Below are 25740 nucleotides of genomic sequence, written 5' to 3'. Positions count from 1 at the left end.
TTGAGCTTCCTCTCGCAGTTCATTAAGAATGGTAAAGCAAAAAAAAAAAAAAAAAAGAATGGTAAAGCACTATTCTAGGAATCAGAACGTGCCACCTCCCATACCACCTCCCATTCCACCCATTCCTGGGCCTTTCTCTAGGAATTTCAGTGACTATAATTTCTGCTGTAGTTAACAGAGAGGCCACTCCAGCAGCATCCAATAAAGCAGTTCTTACCACCTTAGTTGGATCAATGATTTCTTTTTCCACCATATTCACATAATCTCCAAGCATAGCATCCTAACCAACTTCTGAGGAACTCTGCATAATTTTCTCAACTATCAATGATCCTTCAACACCTGCATTCTTAGCAATGGCCATTGCAGGAATTTTGAGTGTTTTCTTAATAGTTTCAATACCAACTCTTTGATCTTCATTAGCTGGAGTTATTGAATCCAAGGCTGGAATGCACCAAAGCAGGGCGCAACCCCCTCTCAGAACAATGCCTTCTTCAACAGCAGCTCTTGTGGCATTGAGGGCATCTGCAACTCTTTCTTTTCATTCACTTCAACATCACTTGTCCTGCCAACCTTCAACCCAGCTACTCCATCTGAGAGTTTTGCCAGACGTTCATTCAGCTTTTCCTTTTCATATTCACTAATTGTGATATCTAACTGCTCAATGATTTCTTGAATACATTTTTCAATTTGAGCCTTGTCACCTTTTCCTTTTTAAAAGCACGGCATCATCTTTGGTCACAATGACCTCTCCCACTTTTCCTAAGTTGTGAGGCTGAATGGACATCTTTGAGATTTAGAGTCAATCCTTCTTCCCCAAACACTGCACCACCGGTAGCAATAGCCATATCTTTAAGCTGGTTCTTGCTATTGTCACCAAAACCTGGAGCTTTGACTGCCACAACATGAAGACCACCTTTTAGCCTCTTTAAAACGAGTGTACTCAGAGCTTCTCCATCAACATGTCCAGCAATTGTGAGCAAGGCCTTACGGTGAGCACTGGCAATTGCAAGAGCAGGTAGGACAGACTGGACACTAGAAATGGTCTTTTCACTCAGTGGAACGTTTGTGCCCCCTACTACTCTAAAGTGAGCCCTCCCAGAAGAGCGATCGGTGGCTCTTGTGTCCTGGTTTCTGTCAGAACTGTGTTCACCCCGCCTGTGTCCTGGCGTTTTTATCTCAGGAATGTGACTGGCTTTCAAAACTCCCGGTTTTTTAAATTAATTAATTAATGTATGTATGTATATATGTATTTATTTATTTAAAGATTTTATTTATTCATTGGGGGGGGGGGGGGCAGAGACACAGGCAGAGGGAGAAGCAGGCCCCGTGCGGGGAGCCCGACGTGGGACTCGATCCCCGGTCTCCAGGGTCACGCCCTGGGCCGAAGGCGGGGCTACACCGCTGAGCCACCCGGGGATCCCCAAACTCCCGGTTGTAGGGATTCCCGAGGTCCCAGGCTCCTGCTTGGCGCGGCCTCCTCCCGGGCAAGCCGGGCCACGGCCGCTGGGGGCTTCGTGCCTGGGGCGGCGGGAGCGGGAGCCGGGGCCGGGGCCGCGGTTGGCAGGCCTCCTCCTCGACGCGCGCCCGTTCTTCCGGTGACCCCGGTGCCCCGGTGACCTCGGGGTCGCACGCGGCCTGGCTCACCTCCGCGGGCTCCTGCGGGGCTGGGGCGCCCGAGCACCTTCCAGGCACGTCCCCCAGCCTGGCTGACGCGTCCAAGAGTTCCGATTCTGTGCTCGGTGGCTCGCGATACTCTGTGGTGGCCTCCTGGCGGCAACACCTGGACGCCCCCCCCCCAACCCCGCCCGCACCCGGTCCCCTCAGCCGGATCACACCACACTCAGGTCTCCGCACCTCCTACCGCCCAAACGGTGGTCGCTTCTACTTGTAGACTCGCCGCGTCGGTTTCCTCAGACCTCTGACTGGTTTCTCGGGGGCTCAGAATGACTGGGAACTACCTGGTTGTACTCAAGGAGGAGACAAGGTTTGGGGCCCCTCCTCCACCGTGACTCCTCAGCCTCTAGTCGCCCCCTAGTGCCTTTCTTCCTGCCTCAGGGCCCCTCAGTACCGCCTCTCCCCCCTGCAGGTTGCAGACTCGGGTGTTGAGGGCTCTCCGTCACTGTGTCTCTGTCTCAACTTGGCCTCCTCCATGTGGTCTCTTATCCTGTAGAAGCTGTTCCATCAGGCCTGTTCTTCGGGAGGAATTGCTCTATAAATAGGTGTAGACTGGGCGCCTCCACGAAGGATGTGAGTTCAGGGTCTTACGTTGCCATCTGGGACTGGAACACTCTCCGCGTTGCACTCCTGAGGCAGAATTCCTTCTAGTTCAGGAAACCTCAGGCTTTGTTGTTAAGGCCTCCAAGTGACTGGATGAGGCTCACCCAGATTACAGATTATATTAACCACATTTGAAAAAGTACCTTTATAGCAACATATAGTGTTTGACTAAACAACTGAGAACCATGGCATGGCCTGGCCAACTCGACCCATCACAAGAAGGAATGTTAATTATTTAAACCAAATCATCATACACGTTCATGAATGTGATCTTTATACCATTTATAAATAAGGTGACCAGAGAAACAGAACGATTGACTTGTGCTGTGACGGCAGGCAGGCGTCTGACATTGGTTTTAAGTATGGGACTGTCATGTAGCTTAGAGATGTTCATGTTGCTTTGAAAATTTGCAGTTCAAAACTGACCAAGTTGCTTTGCTCTAATCGGAAGTGTGAAAGTTTTAAGTCGCTGGGAATGTCTAACGTAGACCTAAAGCCACCTGTAGCAACTAAGAATTTCTCAAACAGCACTAAAAGCACATCTGAAGAAAAATGCTCAAGGAAAATAAAGACCCGCAGAGGGTGTTAAAAAACAAAAAAGCCACCTGAATGCATTGGGCTATGCAAGTGTCGTGTTTTTAACAGAACACAATTCCAAAAATCCTTTGACACTCCTCCATTGAGTTCACATTTCCTTCCCCTGAATCTGGGGAAGGAAACTGTGCCTGTGACTGACCCATAGGATACGGTGGAAGTGACACCATGTTATTTTTGGGCCCAGGCCTTAAGAAATGGGCAGTTTCCACCTCCTGCATCTTAGAAGGAAGTTTTTGAACTCAGCCACCGCGCTGCAAGGAAGCTGAAGCTGCCTGTCAGTTTGCTAGCTGTCAGACAGATCCATCTTGGAAGTGGATCCTCTTGTCCCAGCTGATGCCTGATGGAGCAGAAATGAGTTATCTTCACTGAGCCCTGCCCAAAGTATGTATTTGAGAGTTAAATAGTTACAGTTTTAAACCATTAAGCTTTGGAGCGGCCTGTTATACAGCAAAAGAAACTTGACTAGGTGTTTGGCTGGGATCTGGGCTGGGCCTGTGGGGTAAGATCTAGCCAGTGCCAAGTGGATAGGCAGGAAGTAGAGATGGACAGAGATTTCATTCTATATGAGAAAGAACTGAGAGTTCTGTATTGTTGGACTGAGATACAGAGATTAAATATGTGGATTTAAAGAAGATGAGTTATGAAACCACAGAAATCACATCAGGAAGTCTGGGCTAGGGGAGCCGGGGTGGCTCAGTCAGTTAAGCAGGACTCTTGGTTTTGGCTCAGGTCATAACCTCAGGGTCATGAGATTGAGCCCCATGCCAGGCTCCACACTGTGTGGCCTGCCTGAGATTCTCTTTCCCTCTGCCCTTCCCCGCAACTCTCTCTAAAACAAATAAATGTCTATAACCCAGACTCTAGGGACTTAGGTCAAAGAGTATAGAAGGAAATTGAACCAGTCCCAAGAACTTTGGTACTAGTTACTATGGAGGTGGTAACAATAGAGATTATCTCAGATGTTGAGTCAAATAGTTCCAAGGCTGGAGCTCCACAATGTTTCAGTGGAGGTAGAATTGAGATTAGCGCTTAAAGATGGCAAGGAAGATGCCTGAGTAAGTATGAAATATTAGTTCCTATAACTAGTTAATATATTTTTTTAAGATTTTATTTATTTATTCATGATAGTCACACACACAGAGAGAGAGAGAGAGAGAGAGGCAGAGACACAGGCAGAGGGAGAAGCAGGCTCCATGCAGGGAGCCTGACATGGGATTCGATCCCAGGTCTCCAGGATCACGCCCTGGGCCAAAGGCAGGCGCCAAACCGCTGCGCCGCCCAGGGATCCCAACTAGTTAATATTTTAAGAATTCATTTAATGTGTTTACAAATGAATATTAGACTCTCATAAAACATAACATTTATGCTTAGGCTTCTCTTTTTTTGTCCTAAAAGCAAGTTGAAAAGTAGTTTTTTTTTTTTTTTTATAAATTTTTATTTATTTATGATAGTCACACACAGATAGAGAGAGAGAGGCAGACACAGGCAGAGGGAGAAGCAGGCTCCATGCACCGGGAGCCCGACGTGGGATTCAATCCCGGGTCTCCAGGATCGCGCCCTGGGCCAAAGGCAGGCGCCAAACCGCTGCGCCACCCAGGGATCCCGAAAAGTTTTTTAAAATTTTTTAAAATTTTTTTTGGGGGGTGGTGAGGGGCAGAGGGAGAAGGGAGTCTTAAGCAGGCTCCATGGTTAGTGTGGAGTCCAACGTAGGGCTCTATCTCATGATCGTGAGATCATGATCTGAGCCAAAATCCAAGAGTTAGACACTGACTGAGCCACCCAGGTGCTTTAGAGACATTAGTTTTTTTTTTTTTTTTTTTTTTTTTTTTTAATAACTATAGTTGGGGAAGAGAAAAATGAAATTCAGTAGTAAAGTGATAGTAGGCAGAAGAGGCAGGTAAAATTGAGAGCATAAAACATATATAAAGAACTTAAAAAAGTTAATGAAGGGAAATGTCAAACGGACATCTCAGTAGTCCCTGACAGGGCTGTAAAACAAGCACTTTTAATGAGAGATCAAGAAAGTTAGGACTTAACAGAAATTGGAACCTTGTACACGGCTGCTGGGAATGCAAAATGGTGTAGCCACTTTGGAAAAGTTTGGCTGTGCCTTAATGAGTTAACCATAGATTGTATGACTTAGCAGTTCCCTTCTAAATGAAAATGTTTCTACAAACTTGTACATGAATATATATTGCTGCTTTATTCATCACAGCCCCAAAGTGGAAACAACCCAAATGTCTACCAAATAATGGATAAAATGCGGTATAGTCATACAAAGGAGTATTAGCCATAAAAAGCAATCAAGTACTGATGATACACCCATAATACAGATGAAGCTTGAAGACATACTAAATGAAAGACTCTAGATAAATGGCCAGCTATTATAGGAGTCCATTCATATGAAATATCCAGAATAGGCCAACCTGTTGGGACAGAAAGCAAGATTAGTGGTTGTCAGGCTGGGGTGTAGATGGCTGTGGGAGTCCCACTGCTAATGGGTATAGAGAGGATTTCTTTTTGAGGTGATGAAAGTGTTCTAAATTTAGATAGTGTGATGGTGGCAGGACTCTGAATATACTAAAACAGTGAGATGTACACTCTAAGTGGGTTTTATTTTAAAAGACCTTATTTATTCATCTGAGACGGAGAGATAGCATGAACAGGGGAAAGGCAGAGGGAGAGGGAGAAGCAGACTCCCCATTGGGCCAGAAGCCTGACATGGGACTCGATCCCAGGACCTGGAGATTATGACCTGAGCTGAAGGCAGATGCTTAACCATCTGAGCCACCCAGGCAGTTAAGTGGTTTTAAATGAATCTGAATACAAATGTTAAAGTTCTAGTCCATTCTCAGTATTCACAGTTCTATAAAGTTGCTGTAAATACTGAACTTGCAACAGACCACTGATCTCGGGGACATACAGGCAGGTTACGTTCCTGGAAGCCTCTGGTCACCAAATTTTTGTCAACCTATCTATAATCTTGTTTCATGTGTTTCAAATTAAACATTTTAATACATATTGTTGCTTTATCACCATTGAACTCATGGCCCACAGCTCATGTCTCAACAAAGCTTACCCAAAGTGCATTTTTTCCCTAAGGTGCATCCTAGCCTTCTTGCTCTTATTAGAAACACTAGACAGCACTTCAGCGCTGTGCTCGGGGGCCGTTTTAAAAGGCCTAATCACCAAAAAACACAAAAATGCAAAAAACTGAATAGACTACAAAAAGGATATTTGTTTATAGCATGAGAGCTGAACATGGCAGTGTGTCACCCTGTTTGGAGCTGGGAACGTGTGCACAGTGGTGCTGGGGGTGGAGGGGGGTGACTCAAATTTTTTTGCTGTTCTGTGCCCATCCACAAATGACTTCAAAAGTGTCCTGGGTATTATGACTGTAGGGGTTACAGATAATATTAACGAGTAGGTAAATTTGAAAATATGGAATTCACAAATGATAAGAATCAACTGTAGTTCTTCTACCAAACTCTTTTTTTAGGGGTAAGCTTCACTATCTTCATAATGCTGGACAGATAAAATGCTGTATTTGTGAAATAGGTTTTAAGAGTGGCTAATGGGAAAAGACTATAGAGGCTTCAGACAATTATTCTTAGTTTTATTTCCTCCATATTTTTATATAATCATGTCTCATGTTACTGACTTCTGGCAAAGGGCCAGGCCAGTATGAAGGTAAAATGTTCAGCAAAAGTCTACTCTGAATTTTTGATCACAAATGCAGGCAGGCCTTCTCCCAGAACAAGTCCTCAGTCACCACAGAATGTAATTAAAGTGTGTACTTTAATTTTCAAGTAAAACAAATACTTACCTAGCTGTGCTATTTGGAATATAGCTCCTTCCCATGTATTTGCTTTCAGAAGTATTTTTTTTTTTGCATTTTATTATCTTTAATTTTAGACTAGCTTTTAAGCCTCAAATCCTCTTAAAACAGGAAATGTCAGTTTTAGTTCATAGTTCTTTTTTAAGAAGCTTTTGCCAAATTCAAGAATTTAAAGATAAACTAACTTTTAGGTTATAAATAACATTTTGGCAGGGGAAACACATTTATAAACTGAGTATTATATATTCATATCTGTGAACCTGAATAAGCTACAAAATGGCACTTTTTGGATCAGAATTTGTATCTCTTTCCTGGTAATCATTTTGTCTTTTTTTTTTTTTTTTTTAAAGAGCTTTTAGCTGTTCTTAGATTGGAACTGGTGATAAGTAGAATTTGGCTGATTAATTTGAACCTCCCAATTAACATAGTAGAGCTTGATGGATATTCATCAACCCAAGAACTTCAAGCTCTAAGATACTATGGGATTCTTTAGCCTCGTTTGATCTCTCATAATAACTTGAATATAATAACTTGAATAGTTTTTAAACTTCACTTTTTTTTAAACCAATGCCAGACACTCATTTAACTGGCTCTTCCTGCCCAGACAGCAGTCCAATTAGTTTCCTGTGCCAGTCTCAGAAGTTTTGAAGTTTCATCCATTCTATCCTACTGTTCATCTGTGTGTGGTAGCACCTCGTCGTCTATTTTTCCCCACTGTCCATGACTGGCTTCACCTTCGTCTTGCTCAAGTAATAATGGCCCTTGGGGATTAGTGCCACACCATCCAGGATCTTGCACTATCAAAACGATGGCTCTCATTACTCTAAATGATCAAAAATAGATCTTACTCTGTTTGCCAAGGCTACTCATAGTATTTTCTCTTCATGACTTTATAAATATACTTAAAATAGGACATAGTATAAAATGCTAGCAAAAATAACCAATCTCTTAAAAATATTCTATGAACATTTCCTGGGAGAGTTGTCTTTAAAAGACTTTCAAATATCCTTCATTAAGATGGTTTAATTCTGAATTTATTTTTAGTTTCTAGATTTTTAAGACTTTATCTGGAGATTTAGCTGACATAATAAAATTAGTCTAATCTGATAAGTTAGTAAGAAGTTTAAATGACCTAAACTCATTTGGATGAATGTTCTTGAACCAACCACCAGACAGAACGTCAAGCAAGAAAAATAATTTTTAATAGCTCATAAAAATTCTGCATTTTAAAAGCTATCCTTAAAAGAGATATCAATAAAAATGCATTCACAGAAGAAAGCACTTCAAGAAGCTGCTACACAAGTATAAAGAGATTTTACCCACAATAAGTTTGACACAGTGTAGCCATTTTAACATTTGGATAAAATAGGGAGAGCTTCTATGGAAAAATAAAAATGTACTGAGAATAAACATGAGGATAAATCAGAAGAATTTCAAATTCTCATTGATTTTTTTTAAAACTTTATTTATATTTTGGTCTTAAACAAATGATTATTTCTGATTTTTCTGTAAGAGTGTGAAACACAAAATTTTGCTAAATATCAGATCCACACAAATCCTCCTGAAGGTTTTCTGTGTAGTCTTCATTAATGCAAATCTCTGTGAATGTTTCACTCTTACTGTATCTTGAATCTGTTTTACAATAATAAAGCCATAAAGTTTTAATGCAATACATTCATTATGAACTATAACATTTCTATTAAAAAGAAAGCTGGGAGAATGAGAACCAGGCAATCTGTTGAGGCTCAGATCTTACTTGCTTTGTAGTTTTTGCTGATGCTTTCAAAGAGCACCCAGCACACGCAAGAGGCACAGTAGGCATCTCCCTTATTAACCTCCCTAATCTAAAAATCTGTTGTTTGTAAAACTGGACCAATTATTACAAACCATCATTTGCATAATTAGCCAAGTCTATTACAAAGCATTTCATTAGTGGTATCAACAAATGTAGAAGGATGGAAATCTATTGAAAACTGGGTTTTGTTAAGCTTGCCAACTCCTTAGATACCAAGGGCTGTGCTGCCACTTCACTGTTAATTAGATGTTTAATGCCTCAGAGACCAGGACTGATCAGAAGGAAGCAAAACTAAAATATTCTCTAGGTACTGAAATATTTCATTTGATGAAGTAACAAAAAGGTAGGACAAAATTTAAGCAAGATTTATATGCGCTCCAACTTTTCACTCAGGAATTCTTCTACACTGTCTGTGTTCCATTTGAGGATGCTTAGTTCTTCAGCAATGTTCCCGTTGTCATCCAAGAGCTTTAATACAGGGTCTGAACCACGAACATACTACAAAAAGAAGGACATTATTATTAGTATCTGCTTAGAAAAGCCTTCTCAGTCTCTACCAAAAACCAATCCAATCCAGCTTAACCCAACCTAATGGTAATAAAAAAGGCTTGTAGATAGATAATAGGTCTTACAGAATTTCAAAAAAATGAGAATTAAAAAATTACAAAAAAGAAAAAGACACCTAAAAAGAAAAACACCTGTTGGTACCAAGATGGTTTGAGATTTAAGATTATTGAATATAACAAATATTTATTACAGCACTCAAACTCTACATGAGCTTCAAACCTAATGGAGGCAGACAAGTTCAAAATTAGAATGACTAAGATTAATGTAGAAATAGGCTGTGCACACCAATTATCAAAATTCTGTACTGAATTTTAAAATTCTTTAAGAAATTCAATTCTTTTTTTGTTGTAATTCATTGTTGTGATGAGAATTAGTTTAGGATTAGGGGGAATTCTGAAACTTCAGACCCACTAGTTGACCCTAATATTCTGACAGAGAATCGAGAAATTCTAATTCTGGCTAAATGTGACCAACATGATCAACAAACACTAAACACTATCCCAACTCATTAAAAATCAATCTTCAATGCTAAATTAATTAGAACATAACCAAAAATATAGTAGTGATGATGAAAGAGGTTCTGAGAGCTGCCTTCAACAATTTATGCTTCAGTTCTCTTCAGTTCAGTTCTCTCTTCAGGTTGTGAAGACCAACTCTGATGTGATTAGCATTTGGTATATTCTCAACCTGTTTGTAATGAATCTACCATTACTAACTTAACCACTTTTGGTTAGATTATCTTAAAATAGTTTGTAAAGAGTTGACTATTCAAAAACTCACTTTAGTACACAAAAGATAAAAATTTACATAGAACATAGCTATAAAAATCTTCCACAAAATATTATCAAACCTAACCATGTATGAAGGAATTACATGCCATGACCAATTTGGATTTATTCCAGGTATACAAGCCTCGTGCAACATTTTGAAAATCAATTCTTGTAATATATTCCCACCAATAGGCTAAATAAGAAAAATATCAGTAGATGCCGAAAAAGCACCCTGTCACATGCTTCAATATTGATGAACCTTGGGGACATTATGCTAAGTAGAATAAGCCAGCCATGAAAAGATGAATACTGCATGGTTCAACTCCTATGAAGTCTCTAAAAATAGTGAAAATCACAGAAACAAAGCAGAAGGGTGGTTAGTCCACGGGCTGGGAGGAGAATAGGGGAATTAGTGTTTAATGAGTATAGAGTTTGTTTTGCAAGATGAAAAAAATTTAGAGATCTATTTCACAACAATGTGAACTGAGCTGTATGTTTAAAAATAGTTAAGATGGTAAATTTAATATTATGAATTTGTCACAATTAAAAATTTAAAAAGTGGGCTAAAGATCTGAACAGATACCTAAAGGAAGATCTACAGATGGCAAATAGAATAATGAAAAGATGTTCAATTAGGGAATTGCAAATTGAAATAACAAGATAAGTACATAGTGTACTTAATAGAATGGCTAAAATGCCAAGCACTAACAATACTTAATGCTGGTGAGGACATGGAACCATAGAAACTCTCATAACTAGTGGGGAATACAACATGATACAGCAATTTAGAAGACAGATTGGGAATTTCTTACAAAGCTAAACAATCTGATTGTATAATCTAGCGACTGCGCTTCTAGGTAATTACGGTTAAACTGAAAACTTACAAAATGTCTATACAAAAATATATACGGTAGCTTTACTCATAATTGCCAAAAATTGGAAGCAACCAAGATGTCCTTCCATAGGTGAATATAAAAACCATGGTACAATAGAATCTTCATACTATTTAGTGTTAACAAGAAAGCTACAGGAAGATATGGGAAGAACCTTAATTGCATATTGCTAAATCCAAGAAGTCAATTTGAAAAGGCTACATACTGTATGATTCCAACCACATGACCTTCCGCAAAAGGTAAAACTACAGAGACAGTAAGATCAGTGGTTGCCAGGGGTTTGGGGTAAGGGGTGGGTCAAGAAGAGGTATGAAGAGGTAAAGCACAGGAGACTTGTAAGGCAATGAAACTATTTTGGAAGATATGAAAATGGCGCATATGTGCTATCATATACATTTGGCAAAACTAGAACTGTAGGATACAAAAAAATCCTAACGCAAACCATGGAATTTAGTTAATGTACCAATATTGGTTCATTAATTGTACCACATAAATGCAAGATATTAATAAGGGAAACTGGGTGGGGAGATCGGAGTAGTGAGGGGGTATATATGGAAGTAGCCTACTTTTGGATCAATTTTTCTGTATACCTAAAATTGTTCTAAGGTATTAAAAAAAACTTGAAATATTTTAATTAAAAAACTGGGGGAAAAAAAAAAAAGAATCCCATTAAAATCCTCTTACCTTGATTTGTAGTCCTCTGAATAGTTTGGGTTTGTCACTCCTGACAAAAGCTTAAGAAAAAAAGATTCCAGTTATTCACTTCCAAACTCAAGCTAGCCACAAAGATTAATACAAAAGGTACAGATACACTCAATAAAACATGTGATCATATATATATATATATATATATATATATATGAAGGAAATTCAACCATATAAATGGAAAGGCATTTTATACTATTCAATGAGAATAATATTTTAAGATGTTAATTGTTTGACACTAATAAAATCCCAAATTCTAAAGGGGTCCTGAGGCCTTGGGAAAATGGTAGTAAAGCTCTAGAAGAATAAATGTTTAAGAAGTCTGGGTAGTTTAGAAAAAAGTGAAATATGGGAGAAGAATTTGTTAATAGATAATGTGATACTGATACCAGGATAAAACAGATTAGGAAATCCAAAGAGATTAAAACTATCAAATCAGAGAGGGAAGGAGAGTGTGTGTGTGAGTTATTTAACACACTAGAGAAAGCTTGTCATTCAGATATAAGATTTTCAATTCATTCAACAAATATTTATTGTAGACCTAACTGAATGCCAGACAGCAGAAATAAAGCAATACAAAACATGATTCTTGCTCTTATAGAGTTTACAGTATAGTGAGGGAGAGAGATGCTAAGTCAATAATCACATTAATAATTTCAGCTGTGATAAGTATTACAGACAGGTTAACAAAAACAACTTGAATATGGAATATAAAACTCTTCCTAACCATGACCGTACAGGAAATGCTTTATTGATCTGCCTATACAAAAATGAAAACTTCAGGACAGTTAAACACTACTAGAAACAAAATTAAAAGTAAAAATGATATACTGGGGAGAATAATCTCTAACATAATGTATAGAAGTAAGTAAGAAATTCATAAATAAGAAATATGCATTAGGTGGAGAAATGGACTAATGTACAGATACACAAATGGTCAATGAACATTTGAAATAAATGTTCATCCTCACTGAAAATCAAATGTCAAAACAGTGAGGTACCCTCACTCAGGGTGCCAAAAGTTAAAAAGAATTATTTAAGGTTGGGGGGTGGAGAGACGGATTTTCTTGGGGGGTTACTTGTGGGAGAAATAGACACATATTTCCAGAGAGGTATTTATCAAAATGAACCCAAAGTCCTAAAACGTATATATTCTTTAAATCGGAAAGTCTACTGGTAGGCATTTCTGTATTGAGGAAATAACCATACAACATACTGCAAAAGATATATAAACTACTATTAACCACGCCTAGAAATGCGGAAAAAAATCCATATGTATAAGAAGCTACAGGTTAAATAAATGAACATGGACCACACTATAGAATGCTTCCAATAATTAAAAATTAATCTATTTAGTGACATAGAAGCAAACTCATAAAAGGCAAGTCTGGGATCAGTTTTTCTTATGGTTGTTATAAAAATTTTTAATTTATTCATGAATCTTATAACCCTTAAAAATGTTAACTATTATTTTACTTTTAATAAGGAGTTATATTTGGAACATAGGATTTGGGGAAATTTTAAACAAATGTTTTCCCTTTTTTGGGTTGTTGATCTATATTTTACCAATTTTTTTAGTAATGATGTTGAATTTAGAACATTTTTCTAAAAATAACATATTTCATATTGATACTCGATAGTTCTTAGATTTTATGGTATACAGGCTTCTGAGAACTTATTTTTTAAACTTACAATTAAACTAGCAATAGCTTTACTGACATGTTTTATTACAAAGGTCTTTATATACCTGCATTTAGGACAGTAAAGCAGTAGTAAATAGATTTTTTTTTTTTTTTTTAATTAAAGACTTTATTTATTCATAGAGAGAGAGAGAGAGAGAGAGACAGGCAGGGGGAGAAGCAGGCTTCACAGGGAGCCCGACGTGGGACTCGATCCCGGGTCTCCAGGATCACGCCCTGGACTGAAGGTGGCGCTAAACTGCTAAGCCATCCGAGCTGACCAGTAGTAAACAGTTTTTAAGGTTCAGAACTTGTTGAAGAGATTCAGATATCCTATCTATATTTCCCCTGCAGAATTTAGTTCAAAGTAAAACCGATGGTCAGTCTGCTTGTTAGAATTTCTTCTCGATTAACTTCATCCTTTAGGATTTATCCAAATACTCTGCAGACTCCTGAATCCCTGAGCAAAGACAATCTCATGATACCTTGTTGCATTTTATAGCATCCCTTTGGGAACCGCGGTATGTACACCTTTGCAAAACCCAGGACACTCCTGCATAAGAAACTTATCTAGGGAAAGAACTGTTCTTACATATTTTGTTTCCATTAATAGAGCCTAGCACATTTAATAATTTTTAATTCAAAAGATTTTTAATAGGCTGAAATGAACAAATTTAAATTTAGTATGAGTCACTAATGACTGTTAGTTTTTTGCTCTGTTCTGCTAAACACAGATCTATAAAGCCTACTAATTTTGAATGAGGGGAGTATCTGTTAAAATACCCTGTAGTAAGTAGCTTAATGACATTTTATAAGCTGCGAATTAATCTTTTAACAGATACTTGGGGGGCTTTTATGTACACAAGGCACTAAGACAGGGTATACAAGAGTATAAAACTTGCAAGAAGACTTCACAGTAACTTATTTTCTACTATTTTAAAATTAGCTCAATAACATCAGTTTGAAGATTCCTAAAGAAATCCAGTCATTGCATTTCCAGAAAATGTTCAAATATACAGAAGATTAGAAAACACAGGGAATGTTTCAACTTTTCACTGGATTCTTATCAGCATGTCATTTACACAGCAACACTGGAGAGGAGCTTATTTTTGCTATACATATTACTCAAACTTGTAGAACTCTTATATTTCAGACTCTTCAGAGTTAACTAAAAACAATACTAAAATCTATCCTCCTAGTTCCAAAAAGAGGATAAAATTGGAGATGGGATAATAGAAAGGATAGGTAGGTCTTGAAGTTAAAGAAAAATGTTTGAATTTATTTCCAGAATAAACAAGTGAAAATACAAATGAAAAAAGACAATATACTTGGCTAAATGTAATAATATACCTTTGATCACATCAGTAGTCATAAAAGGTGCTCTACATTTTAAGATTTGATTATAAGGGCTTATAACAAGTATGGTTAAGACTTGTGAACTATCACATAAAATTATAAGACGACAATTAGATGGTTTCCTGTTGATAAAAATAACCATCTGAATCAAAATATAGTCTAAATAAAAATGTCATATCATACCCAGAAACAACAATACACTAGAACTGAATTCTCAACTATGCTCAAGAAAGCTTCTGGGTACCTAGGAGAGTACACCCAAAATAAAAATTTACTATTGTATACAAACCATTTGGAGTGTAGAATTAGGAGTCATTTGGGTCTTCTCAACAAGACCATTTAAAAGCACTTGGAAACATTCTGAGAAGAATAACTTAAAAACCTGAAAGAATCTAAGGAAACCAGAGGTACGATAATGAAGACAAGACAAACTAAAAACACGACTTAGTGCAGAATGATGAAGTCAGGAAAAAAATGTTTATAAGTTCACCAGGGATATATTAACCAATGTAAACACAGGCTTTTCACTTGATTTCCATTTGTCACAAATGGGGGAATTTGTGAATTCGATAAATTTTGTAAATCTACTCATCCATTCAATAAATATTTGAATTTTCCTCCTTTTTTAAAAAAGATTTTATTTACTCATGAGAGCAAAAGAGAGACAGAGAAAGAGAGGCAGAGAGAGAAGCAGGCTCCATGCAAGGAGCCCGATATGGGACTTGATCTTGGGACTCTAGGATCACGCCCTGGGCCGAAGGCAGATGCCCAACCACTGAGCCATGCAGATGTCCCTTGAATTCCTCTTAATACAAGGAGTGGTGTTTAGGTAGATTCTGGGTATACTGATGGAAATTTTTTTTTTTTAAATTCTAGGCTTTAAGGAGTTCCTAGTTTGGTAGAGGCAAAAGACCAACAAAGCAAATAAATACATAATAATATTTTGTGGCAAGTGTGGAATATAAAGGTGAAAAATTCTGTCTAAAGGCCACAAACAAGAATGCTTGAACTAAATTTTGAATGAATAGCAGCATGCCACAAGAACTGGAAGGGGCATAAGTCAGGAGGAACATGAAATATGTGCAAAGCCTTAGAAGTCAGAGCTCCAAGAAATGCAGACACAGTTGTGCATGTGAACTAGAGATGTGAACAAGAAATGAGAAAGCATGTTGTGATGGGTCTTGTATGGGAAGCTACTGAGTTTGATGTTTATACTGTACATGATGGGGAACTATATATATATATTCTAAAGATTTTATTTATTTATTAATGAGAGACAGAGAGAGAGAGAGAGAGAGAGAGAGAATGAGAGAAACCGAGACACAGGCAGAAGGAGAAGCAGTCTCCATGCAGGGAGCCTGACATGGGACTCGATCCCAGGTCTCCAGGATCAGGCCCTGGGCTGAAGGCGGTGCTAAACTGCTGAGCCACCCGGGCTGCCCCGTGATGGGGAACTATAGAGGATTTTAAATAAGGGGCACAGAAACCAAATGTGTCTACTGGCAAAAGTCTTTTTTCTTTTTTTTTTTTTGGCAAAAGTCTTTTTTGGTAGTTGTATAGAGGATACAACAAAAGAAGGAAAAGGGAATAGAGATACCTCGACCATATAACAAGTAATCCTTCTGGAGAAAGATGCCAAAGGCTAGATTAAATTCACAGAGAAGGCCGAGGAAATAAGATGTGAAAGTTCTTCAGGAAAGGAAGAGATACCATTTGGTGCCTACTTGGGTATGAAGTGTTAAATAAAGGACAGTCATGATTCTTGTACTTTATGCTTTTGCTTGTTGATATTGCCACTTATGGAAACAGGAGAGAAGATGGTACACTTTTATAAGAGGAGTATTAATTCAGTTTTTGGAAAGGCCTCTCTACCAAAAATGTGGGCCACAACCAGGAGGATTATTAGAAATGCAGAATCTCAGGATTCACACCAAATTTACAGAATTTACAGTCTACATTTAAGAAGATCTTCAGATGATTCCTACGTACATAGGCTTAAGGTATCTACAAGATATACAAATGAAAACGTCCACTTGCAGTCAGAAATGTGATTTCTAACAGAAAGGTGTAACCTAAAGCTATAGATAGGAGTTATCAGGAAAATGCTGTAATTGGAACAGAGTGGGACACTGAGGAGAAAAGAAGAAAATATAAAGATAGACCCCAATTACACCTACCATTTGAAAGGTGAGTGGTAGATGAGATGCCAGGAAAGGCAGATGGAAAGCTTGTTAGATTTAGGAAAAACTAGGAGGTAACAAATTCACACAAGTAAAGGAAGAGTTTCAAATGCTACAGTCAAGTAAGATTTAACAGTCAAGAGGTAAAATGGTAGAAAGAGATGTCAGAAAGTCACAGCTAGAAGAATGGCTGGCAGCAAATAAAATTTTGCAGAGTAGAAGTCAGGCTGTAGCTATAACTGATACACTAATTTGAATTGTTTTTACTTTTTAAAGATAAAGGAGTATAAAAATGCCTGATGGTTACCAATAGAAATTTATTACCTAAAGAGAGTGTAAGTTAAAAAACAATACCCACGATTTAATATCCTCAGTACTGAAATAGTGCTTGACACATTGTAAGCACTCAATGGCTTACTCTGTATTTGTTGGTGCCACACACATACTAAGTGATTTAGGTGTGTTATTTAATCCTCAAAACAATCTCATGAGTTTTTACTGATTTAATACCATCTATTACCCATTTTATAAATGAGAAATTGTGGTAAAGCGAATACTAATGAACTACTTCTAGCAAAACTCCAATGTAGCTTCATAACCTTAGGTATCACTGGTATGAGAAATTGGTATGAGTAGTAAAAATCTGCTATCTCAGTTCTACATTATTTTAAAACTTTTTTCTGCCTTCATAGGTATAGGATTCTTTTTTTCTTAAGGTTTGTTTGTTCGTTCGTTCGTTCATTCATTCATTCATTCATTGAGAGAGAGCAGAGACACAGGCAGAAGGAGAAGCAGGCTCTATGCAGGGAGCCTGATGTGGGACTTGATCCCACATCTCGGGATCCCACCCTGAGCTGAAGGCAGCCGCTCAACCGCTGAGCCACCCAGGCGTCCTGGTATATGATTCTAATAAGGAACTGGCAATCTATGGCCTGAGGTCCATAGTCTAGACTGCTGTAGTAAGTACAGTTTTACTAGAACAAAGCCCATGTTCATTTAAAAATAGTCTATGGCTGCTTCTATACTACAAAAGTAGAGTTCAATAGTTGTAGCATCTATCTTTGTTGCCTGTAAAGTTAGAAATTTTTATTATCTAGCCTTTCACAGAAAAGTTTGCTTACATCTACAAAATTAGGGAAGACCTTTTTTTTTGAAGATGCCCAACCATTGAGCCACCCAGGCATCCCCCAAAAAGGGACTATCCAGAACTAGAACTCTGCCCAATGGTGGGAAAGCTGCTGGCACTCTCTCCAGGTTGGAGGAGCTGGGTGAGTGCCATGGTTTATGTTTTCCCTCTACCTTTAAAAATTGGATGGGAGGGTCCAGATACCCTAACCAGCCTGTTGCTTCAGTAAGTCCTGGGTCCCTAGCCCACACCAGCCCCAACCACCCCAAAAAAGCAGCTCCAGCACATTGCACATCAGGACACCCCTGGTCAGTGCTCACTATAGATCCAGTAGTTGTGCCAATGTGACACAAACACTGGCTTTCTAAGACGGCCCTGGCACAAAGCACACTGGGGCCTCCTGGCTCTCACCTGGTTCAGCTTTATTTTTTTATTTTTTAAAGATTTCATTTATTTATTCATGAGTGCGCGCGCGCGCGCGCGCGAGAGAGAGAGAGAGAGAGAGAGAGAGAAGAGAGAGGCAGAGACACAGGCAGAGGGAGAAGCAGGTTCCATGCAGGGAGCCCGATGTCCCCAGGTCCCCAGGATCACGCCCTGAGCCGAAGGCAGACGCTGAACCTCTGAACCATCCAGGTGTCCCTGGTTCAGCTTTATAAGACATGCTTCTAAACAACCAATGGGTCAACGAAGAAATCGAGGAAATTAAAAAAAAAAAAAAAAAAAAAAAAACCATGAAGACAAATGAAAATGAAAACTGACCTGTAAACAAAACAAGAAAAGTTTCAATATAACCTTACACTTAAACTAGAAAAATAACAAACAAAACCCAAGGTTAGTAGAAGAATAAATATTAGAGCAAGAGTAAATAGAGACTAAAAATACAGTATAAAAGATCAATGAAACTGAGTTGGATCTTTGAAAAAAATAATCAAAATTCATAAGCCTTTAGCTACACGTATCAAGAAAAAGAAGACTCCAAATCAGAAATAAGAGTAGAAGTAACAACCAAAACCACAGAAAACCGAAGTATTTTAGGAGACTACTATGAAAAACATACGTCAACAAACTGGACAACCTGCAAGAAATGGATAATGTCCTAGAAACACACAAAACTGAATCAGGAAATAAAACAGAAAACCTGAACAGAATAACTCCTAAAGGAATTGATCTAGTAATCAAAAAACTTCAACAAACAAGATTGACAGCAGATGGATTCTACCAAGTATTTCGAGATTTCATAACTATTCTCAAACTATTCCAAAAAAGAGAAGAAAAGCTTACGAATACATTCCACTAGGCCAGTGTTACCCTAATACCACAAAAAGGAAATTATAGGTATCTCTGATTAACATTGATGCAAAAATCCTCAACATATTATTCAATCAACAATAAAGGAATCATTGACCACAGTCAATGGCATTTATTCTAGTGACGCAAAGAAGGTTCAATAGTTGCACATCATTCACTTTGACATACTACATTACTGAGAGAAAGGATAAAAACCAAATGATCAGCTCAACAGATATAGAAAAAACTCTCAACAGGGATTCTTGGGTGGCTCAGCGGTTGGGCGTTTGCCTTTGGCTCAGGACGTAATCCCGGAGTTCCGGGATTGATTTCCACATCGGGCTACTATTGGAGCCTGCTTCTCCTCCCTCTGCCTATGTCTCTGCTTCTCTCTATGTCTGTCATGAATAAATAAATAAAATCTTAAAAAAGAAAATCAAAAATAAAAACCTCTCAACAAAATGGGTTTAGAGGGAACATAATACAAGCCAAAATTAAAAAACCCAAAGCCAACATCATACGCAACAGTAACACACTGAGAGCTTTTCCTCTAAGATCCCAAACAAGACAAGGATGTCCACTGCTGTCTTGACACTTTTATTCTGGAGGTCCTAGCTGCAGCAATCAAACAAGAAATAAAAGGCACAGAAACTGTTAAGAAGTAAAACTGCCAATTTATGCAGATGACATGATATGCTACTATTTGCAGATGACATACTTTATATAGAAAAACCTAAAGACTCCCCCAAAAAACTCTTAGAATTGATAAGTGATTTCAGTAAAATTTCAGGTTATAAAATTAATATACAGAAATTGGTTGTATTTTTAAACATTAACAGTGAAGTAGTAAAAAAGAAAGAAAATCCAAGCAGAAATAGACAATAAATACAGAGAACTGATGGTTGCCAAAAGGGGTGTGTTGGGGGGGGGGGGGGGCGGGATGAGTAAAATGGATGAATGGGAGTGGGAGTCATGGGTTTCCAGGAATGGGAAATAAGTGTGGAATACAAAATAGAATATTACTCAGCTATAGAAAAGAATGAGATCTTTCCATTTGTGACAACATGGATGGATCGAGAGCAATTAAGCTAAGTGAAATAGGCCAGATGAAGACAAGTACTATGTGAGTTAGTTTGAACAAATGTGGAATCTGAAAGAAAGTGAAATAACCAAAAAACAGATTCTTAAATACATAGAACTGGTAGTTGGCACAGAGGAAGTAGATGGAAGTGTTGGGTGATTAAGGAGATTAAGAGATACTACTTTAAAGTTATAAAATAAATATTAAATCAGATAAAAAATAATCATATTATAATAACATTGTAGGATGTCAGATGATCACACTTATTGGAGTTAGCATTGTGTAATATAAAGAATTATCAAACCAAGTATGTTGTACACATGAAACACTATGTCAATTATACTTCAATTATTAAAAATGTTAAGGATTAAAAGAAAAGCATTCATGCTGCCCTTTCTACTTACACAACCAAAACATGGAAATTAGAAGAATCTTAGGAGTTGGATCTATTACTGGCTTTGGAATATAATCTGAGACTTTTTTTTCCCCCACCAACACTGAGTGGTTTAAGTTCAATAAAATGTCTCAAAATTTGGTTCTCCTTTCTGGAATAACTTAACATTAATTTACTTCTCTCTTTTATGACATAGGTATTTTAAATTAAGTGAATTTTAAAGATTATAATTATTATTTTTTTATTTTTAAAGATCATAATTATTAAGATAAAATATAATGAAAGTTATGATAATCCAGAGCCTACTGGATGTTGATGACAAAGACCATACTGCAATGAGGACATGAAGATTAGCTTGGCATCTGTAATTATTTTTAGTTTTTTTTTTTTTTTTTTTTAAGAATTTTATTCATGAGAGACACAGAGAAAGACAGAGACACACAGAGAGATGGGCAGAGACAGAGGCAGGGGGAGAAGCAGGGTTTATGTAGGGAGCCCGATGTGGGACTCGATCCCCAGGACCATGGGATCACAACTTGAGCCAAAGGCAGATGCCCCACCGCTGAGCCACCCAGGTGTCCTGGTATATGTAATTATTGTAAAAAGTGACAACTGTCCTTCATGCACTATTCCACAGTATCTTTAAGATAATGAGTCTAAAAGTGGGAATATAAAAATGGCTATACTTAAAATACACCAGTTTCTTATGGACTCAGAAAACACTGGCATTATACATAATTATACTGAATATAGTTATGCATTACAGAAATAATTATTTTCACTCAAAAAACCCTATTATTTATATGTAGAATTAAAATCCAATTGTTTTCAAAAGGAAAAAAACAGTATAACTACATGTACCCAAAGTACGATATTTAACTATGCCTATGAAATATATATAATTAAGTTCCACTACAAGGACTGATAAACTCCACTCAAGTTTTCTGAAGACTGAACTTCCAACTGTAGAAATTACCAAAGACATAATAAAATCTGGTATCATGAATAAGGTTAATTGTGGTATCAAAGCTACTCTTAACATCATGAAAATCAAAGTCACAAAAAATTATTAAAATAAGTCAGTAAATATGAACAATATAATTGAAAACAATTTCTAGGAATAAGAGTGATCAAACTATCATTGAGAGACTGGATATAAAAACCAAAAGCAACTATGGTACAATTTAGAGTGTGGTGAAGAAGGAAAAAAAAAATTCAGCACAAGGAACTAGATATATTCTGTACTATATCAGAATGTGTTTATTCTGACAAAGAATGTATTTTGTATTTAATTAGATGTGTATCTGCTTTGGGCTACATATAAAATGTCCCCAAGCCAAGCTATTATTCTAATACATTTGTGCCAAAAAGAACAATATATTATTATAAATAATTCTAGGTCAGCAATAAAGGGCATGTGTGAATAAAGGTAATTTTATAAGATACTAAATCCAAAAAATTCTCTTGCCATTAAGTAAACAAGGTGAGAAACCATGAGGAAATCAGAAGTAAAAATAAGGTATATAAATAGAGCACTTACATATTTCAGGGAAAAAAAAAACCCAAACATTACCTTTATACAATTTCAGCTTTACAAAACTGATTTTCAAATGACATGCCAGGACAGAATAGAAAAGTCTTAGTCCAAGTCTTCTGGAGATGCAAAGCTCCATTACTATTTGATATCAACCAAAAGAATATATTTGTACAATTATTCTTTCATATATTTATCCTTAAAATTTCCTGTGACAACTTACATGGATGACTGCTTCTCCTCTGCACTTCAAAGTTCTATGGTAATTAATTATCTCTTGACAATTAGTCATTTTGTATATAGGTCTTATCTCACTCCAATTGTTCCTTATGAGGTTTTTATATGAATCAAGTTACATTTAAGATAGAATGGTATATTAAAGAGATTACACTTATATCTGGTAAAACAAAGGCTCTCCTAAGGAAATAACCACTTCATCATGTGATGTATCAGGTATTATGCCTGCTGCAAGTAACCTTGTATTCAACAATTACTATAAAACTCTACCTCCATGAAAATAAATGTGGAAAAATACATTGAGAAAGTTATAATCCTAAAAATTCTTATTCTTGGGAATATTTAATGAAATTATTCTTGTAAAATGTTCATTTTAAGTTATTACAGTGAGAGTTTACTGGAGATGATTTTACATACCTTGGACTTGAGGGAACCTCCCCAATTTTCATCCACAAACTTCAAGAATAGCACCTGCATAAAGCTGCAAAAGGAAAAAAACAAGAATCTAAAAAACTGGTATAATCTTTATTTTTAAGATTTCATTTATTTTGGAAACAGAGAGACAGCACAAGCGGGAGTGGGAGGGAAAATGAGAATCTTTCAAGCAGACTCTGCACTGAGCATGGAGCCTGATGTGGGGATCGATCTCGTGACCCTGAGATCATGACCTGAGCTGAAATCAAGAGTTGGAAGCTTAATCAACTGAGCCACCCAGATGCTCCCTGTTATAATTTTTAAAATATAGTTATTTCACAGCATAACTATTAAACATAGAGTCTAATGTTAGGAGTTGGAGAGAACTATGTAGTTCTAGGCCGACTGAAGAGGAGATAGAGGCCCAAGGATATTAAATGATTGAGGAATTTAAGCCCTACTTGGAAAAAGACTGAAGGAGATGTGTTGAATTGACCATGATTTGAACTGGTAGAGTTTTAGAATGCTAGACTGAAGATAGGTTTGTATTCATCTATCCAACATAGATACTTAAGGAGAATTCTTCCTGGTTGCTGTTAAAATTAAGCAGTCACGGTTTTAAAACAAAACCCCAACACCTTTAAAAAGTAATTATAATATACAGTACGTAAAGATACTAGAAAACCAGTAAAATCTCATTAGAAAGAATTTTTGTTAAAGATTTATTTAGAGAGAAAGAGCAAGAATGCATGTGCACCCTCAGAGGGAAGGGAGAGAGGGACCCTAGATGGGGCTCTATTTTATGAACCATGAGATCAATACCTGAGCCAAACCAAGCATGGATGCTTAACTGATTGAGCCACCTAGATGCCCCTCGTTAGAAAGAATTTAAATGCAAATACTTTCCTTTAATGAAATTCACTTGAAATGAATTAAATGATAAATATTGCTTTTCTAGCTATTTAGAACCTACACAATCTCTTTCAGAGTAAAAGCTCATTATAAAAAACTCCATTGCAAATATTTTACTGCAATGAATTCAGCTGAAATGGATTCGATGGTAAACATCACTTGTTTTCAGCTGTAGAGCCTGCCCATTCTTTTTGCAGTAACATGGGGATCCTAAGGCTCTAAGAAATGGCAGGCAATTCTAAGAACATACTGTATCCATTTTATTTCTTGTTAGCTTTTACACTTTTTTTTATTGTAGGTCCAAAAGCTAAAGATGGATTTTACTTTTTAAGTTCTAAAATAGCATAAATATCAATGCACTATGTACTATGATTATTTTAAACATTTTGGAAATATAAAAAAGCAGAGTAGAAATTCGAAATTTACTTTATCCAAGAGATAATGAATTTTTAAAAAACATTTTGGAGATCCTGAGCTAGATCAATAGTTGTGAAATTTTTGAGGGTCACAGGTACTTTTGAGAATCTGATGAATTTTTGCTTTGAGACTATTCATGGACTCTCTGAAACCACTGATGGATTTCAGATGAAGAGCTCTGATATCTCCAAAGATTTTCTGCAGCATTAATAATTTGATATTAGGTTAATCTGATTTTATGCAGTAAGTTACTTCTGAAGATTTAGTCAATCTTGTTAGACAAGCTTCCAGAATATCTTAAAAAATATCAGGCCATATTACCAATGAGGTCACAAAAAGATGTTCACCATCACTAATCATTAGGGAAATGCAAATCAAAACCACAATGAACTACCATTCCACACTAGATAGGATGCCTGTTATTAAAAACAACACAAATGCAGCAAAGTGGTGGTGGGGATGTGGAAAGATTAGAACTCTTGGGCACTGCTGTTGATAATGTAAAATGGACAGCCACTAGGGAAAATAAAATGGTGGTTCCTTAAAAAATTAAAAATAGAATTATATGATTCAGCAATTTCCACTTCTAGCCAGAAGTTAGAAGCAACCCAAATGTCTATTGACAGAAGGACAAACATTATATGGTCTCATTCATTTGGGGAATATAAAAAAATAGTGAAAGGGAATAAAGGGGAAAGGAGAAAAAAGGAGTGGGAAATATCAGAAAGGGAGACAGAACATGAAAGACTCTGGGAAACGAACTAGGGGTGGTGGAAGGTGAGGTGGGCGAGGGGTGGGGGGGTGACTGGGTGACGGGCCCTGAGGTGGGCACTTGATGGGATGAGCTGGGTGTTATTCTATATGTTGGCAAATTGAACACCAATAAAAAATAAATTTATAAAAAAAATCCTAAAAATGTATTCTTTAATAAATAGGCAGCTCAGATGGGACAATCAAAACTTTTGTTGATTTCCTACCCAGTTCAGGTACTTTCTGCAGAATTTTGTTCCTACAATGTACTATAAGTATTATGTAACTTAACAGTGGAAAGGAAATGTCTTATTTATCATAACTACCCTAGAAGTAGACAAAGCTTCTCAATGTATGTTTGCTGAATGGAGAGAATTATTCATTTAACAGAATTAAATACCTCTTTTTTCATTACATAACTTTAAAACTATTTCAAGTTCCTTTGACATACTTGTAGAGTACATTGTGCTTAATTTCAGTCTAGGGTAAAGAAAAAGAAAATTTATTGCAGAGCTGCCTAAGAGTATTAATATCAAATTCTCAAAGCATTAATTTGAGTTACTAGTTGGCGTTTTACTTACGAGTTTGTGGTGTTCATAGAAAAACACTGGTTATTCCTCGTAAATAATTTACAAATTATGATAAATTTTTGGTGACTTATACTGATAAGCATCTTTGGCATCACACAAATTCACATAAGAAAGAAAATATGTGCTATTTTTAATAGGAATTCTCTAGGGTATAAAGTATGAAAGAGTTAAAAAATGTTACACTTGTAATTCCTTGACTCTTTCCCTTAGCATTTGGTCTTTTTAAAGTAACATCACTGCCATAGAAAAAATGCTGACCTTCAACATTTGCAGAAAACTACTCAATGGAAAAGAAATAAAAAAACTATGTAACTTTTATACAGCAAGCTTATTATTATTTT

At 37.1% G+C, this 25740-nt stretch overlaps 1 protein-coding gene, 1 long non-coding RNA gene and 1 pseudogene across 2 annotated transcripts in view; 1 reads left to right on the top strand and 2 right to left on the bottom strand.

Moving 5' to 3' along the window:
* LOC100684497 lies at positions 1-1052 on the bottom strand (annotated as a pseudogene).
* Positions 1053-3809: 2757 nt separating this feature from the next.
* Positions 3810-25740, top strand: part of LOC111096415 — a 37545-nt gene continuing 15614 nt past the window's right edge. The window contains exon 1 of the long non-coding RNA XR_005361308.1: positions 3810-3929. This is a non-coding gene — a long non-coding RNA (uncharacterized LOC111096415). The remainder of the gene's footprint in view (positions 3930-25740) is intronic.
* SELENOF (selenoprotein F) overlaps positions 7894-25740 on the bottom strand; it is a 41650-nt gene continuing 23803 nt past the window's right edge. The window contains 3 exon segments of the mRNA NM_001114760.2: positions 7894-9005; positions 11422-11471; positions 22734-22797. Of these exon segments, the coding sequence (NP_001108232.1) occupies positions 8874-9005; positions 11422-11471; positions 22734-22797 (246 nt within the window). The 3' untranslated portion in view covers positions 7894-8873.

Source organism: Canis lupus, chromosome 6 (genome assembly GCF_011100685.1).
Source record: "Canis lupus familiaris isolate Mischka breed German Shepherd chromosome 6, alternate assembly UU_Cfam_GSD_1.0, whole genome shotgun sequence".
Lineage (NCBI taxonomy): Eukaryota > Metazoa > Chordata > Mammalia > Carnivora > Canidae > Canis > Canis lupus.
Note: the sequence above shows the minus strand (reverse complement) of the source record. Positions and strands in the feature narration are given on the sequence as shown.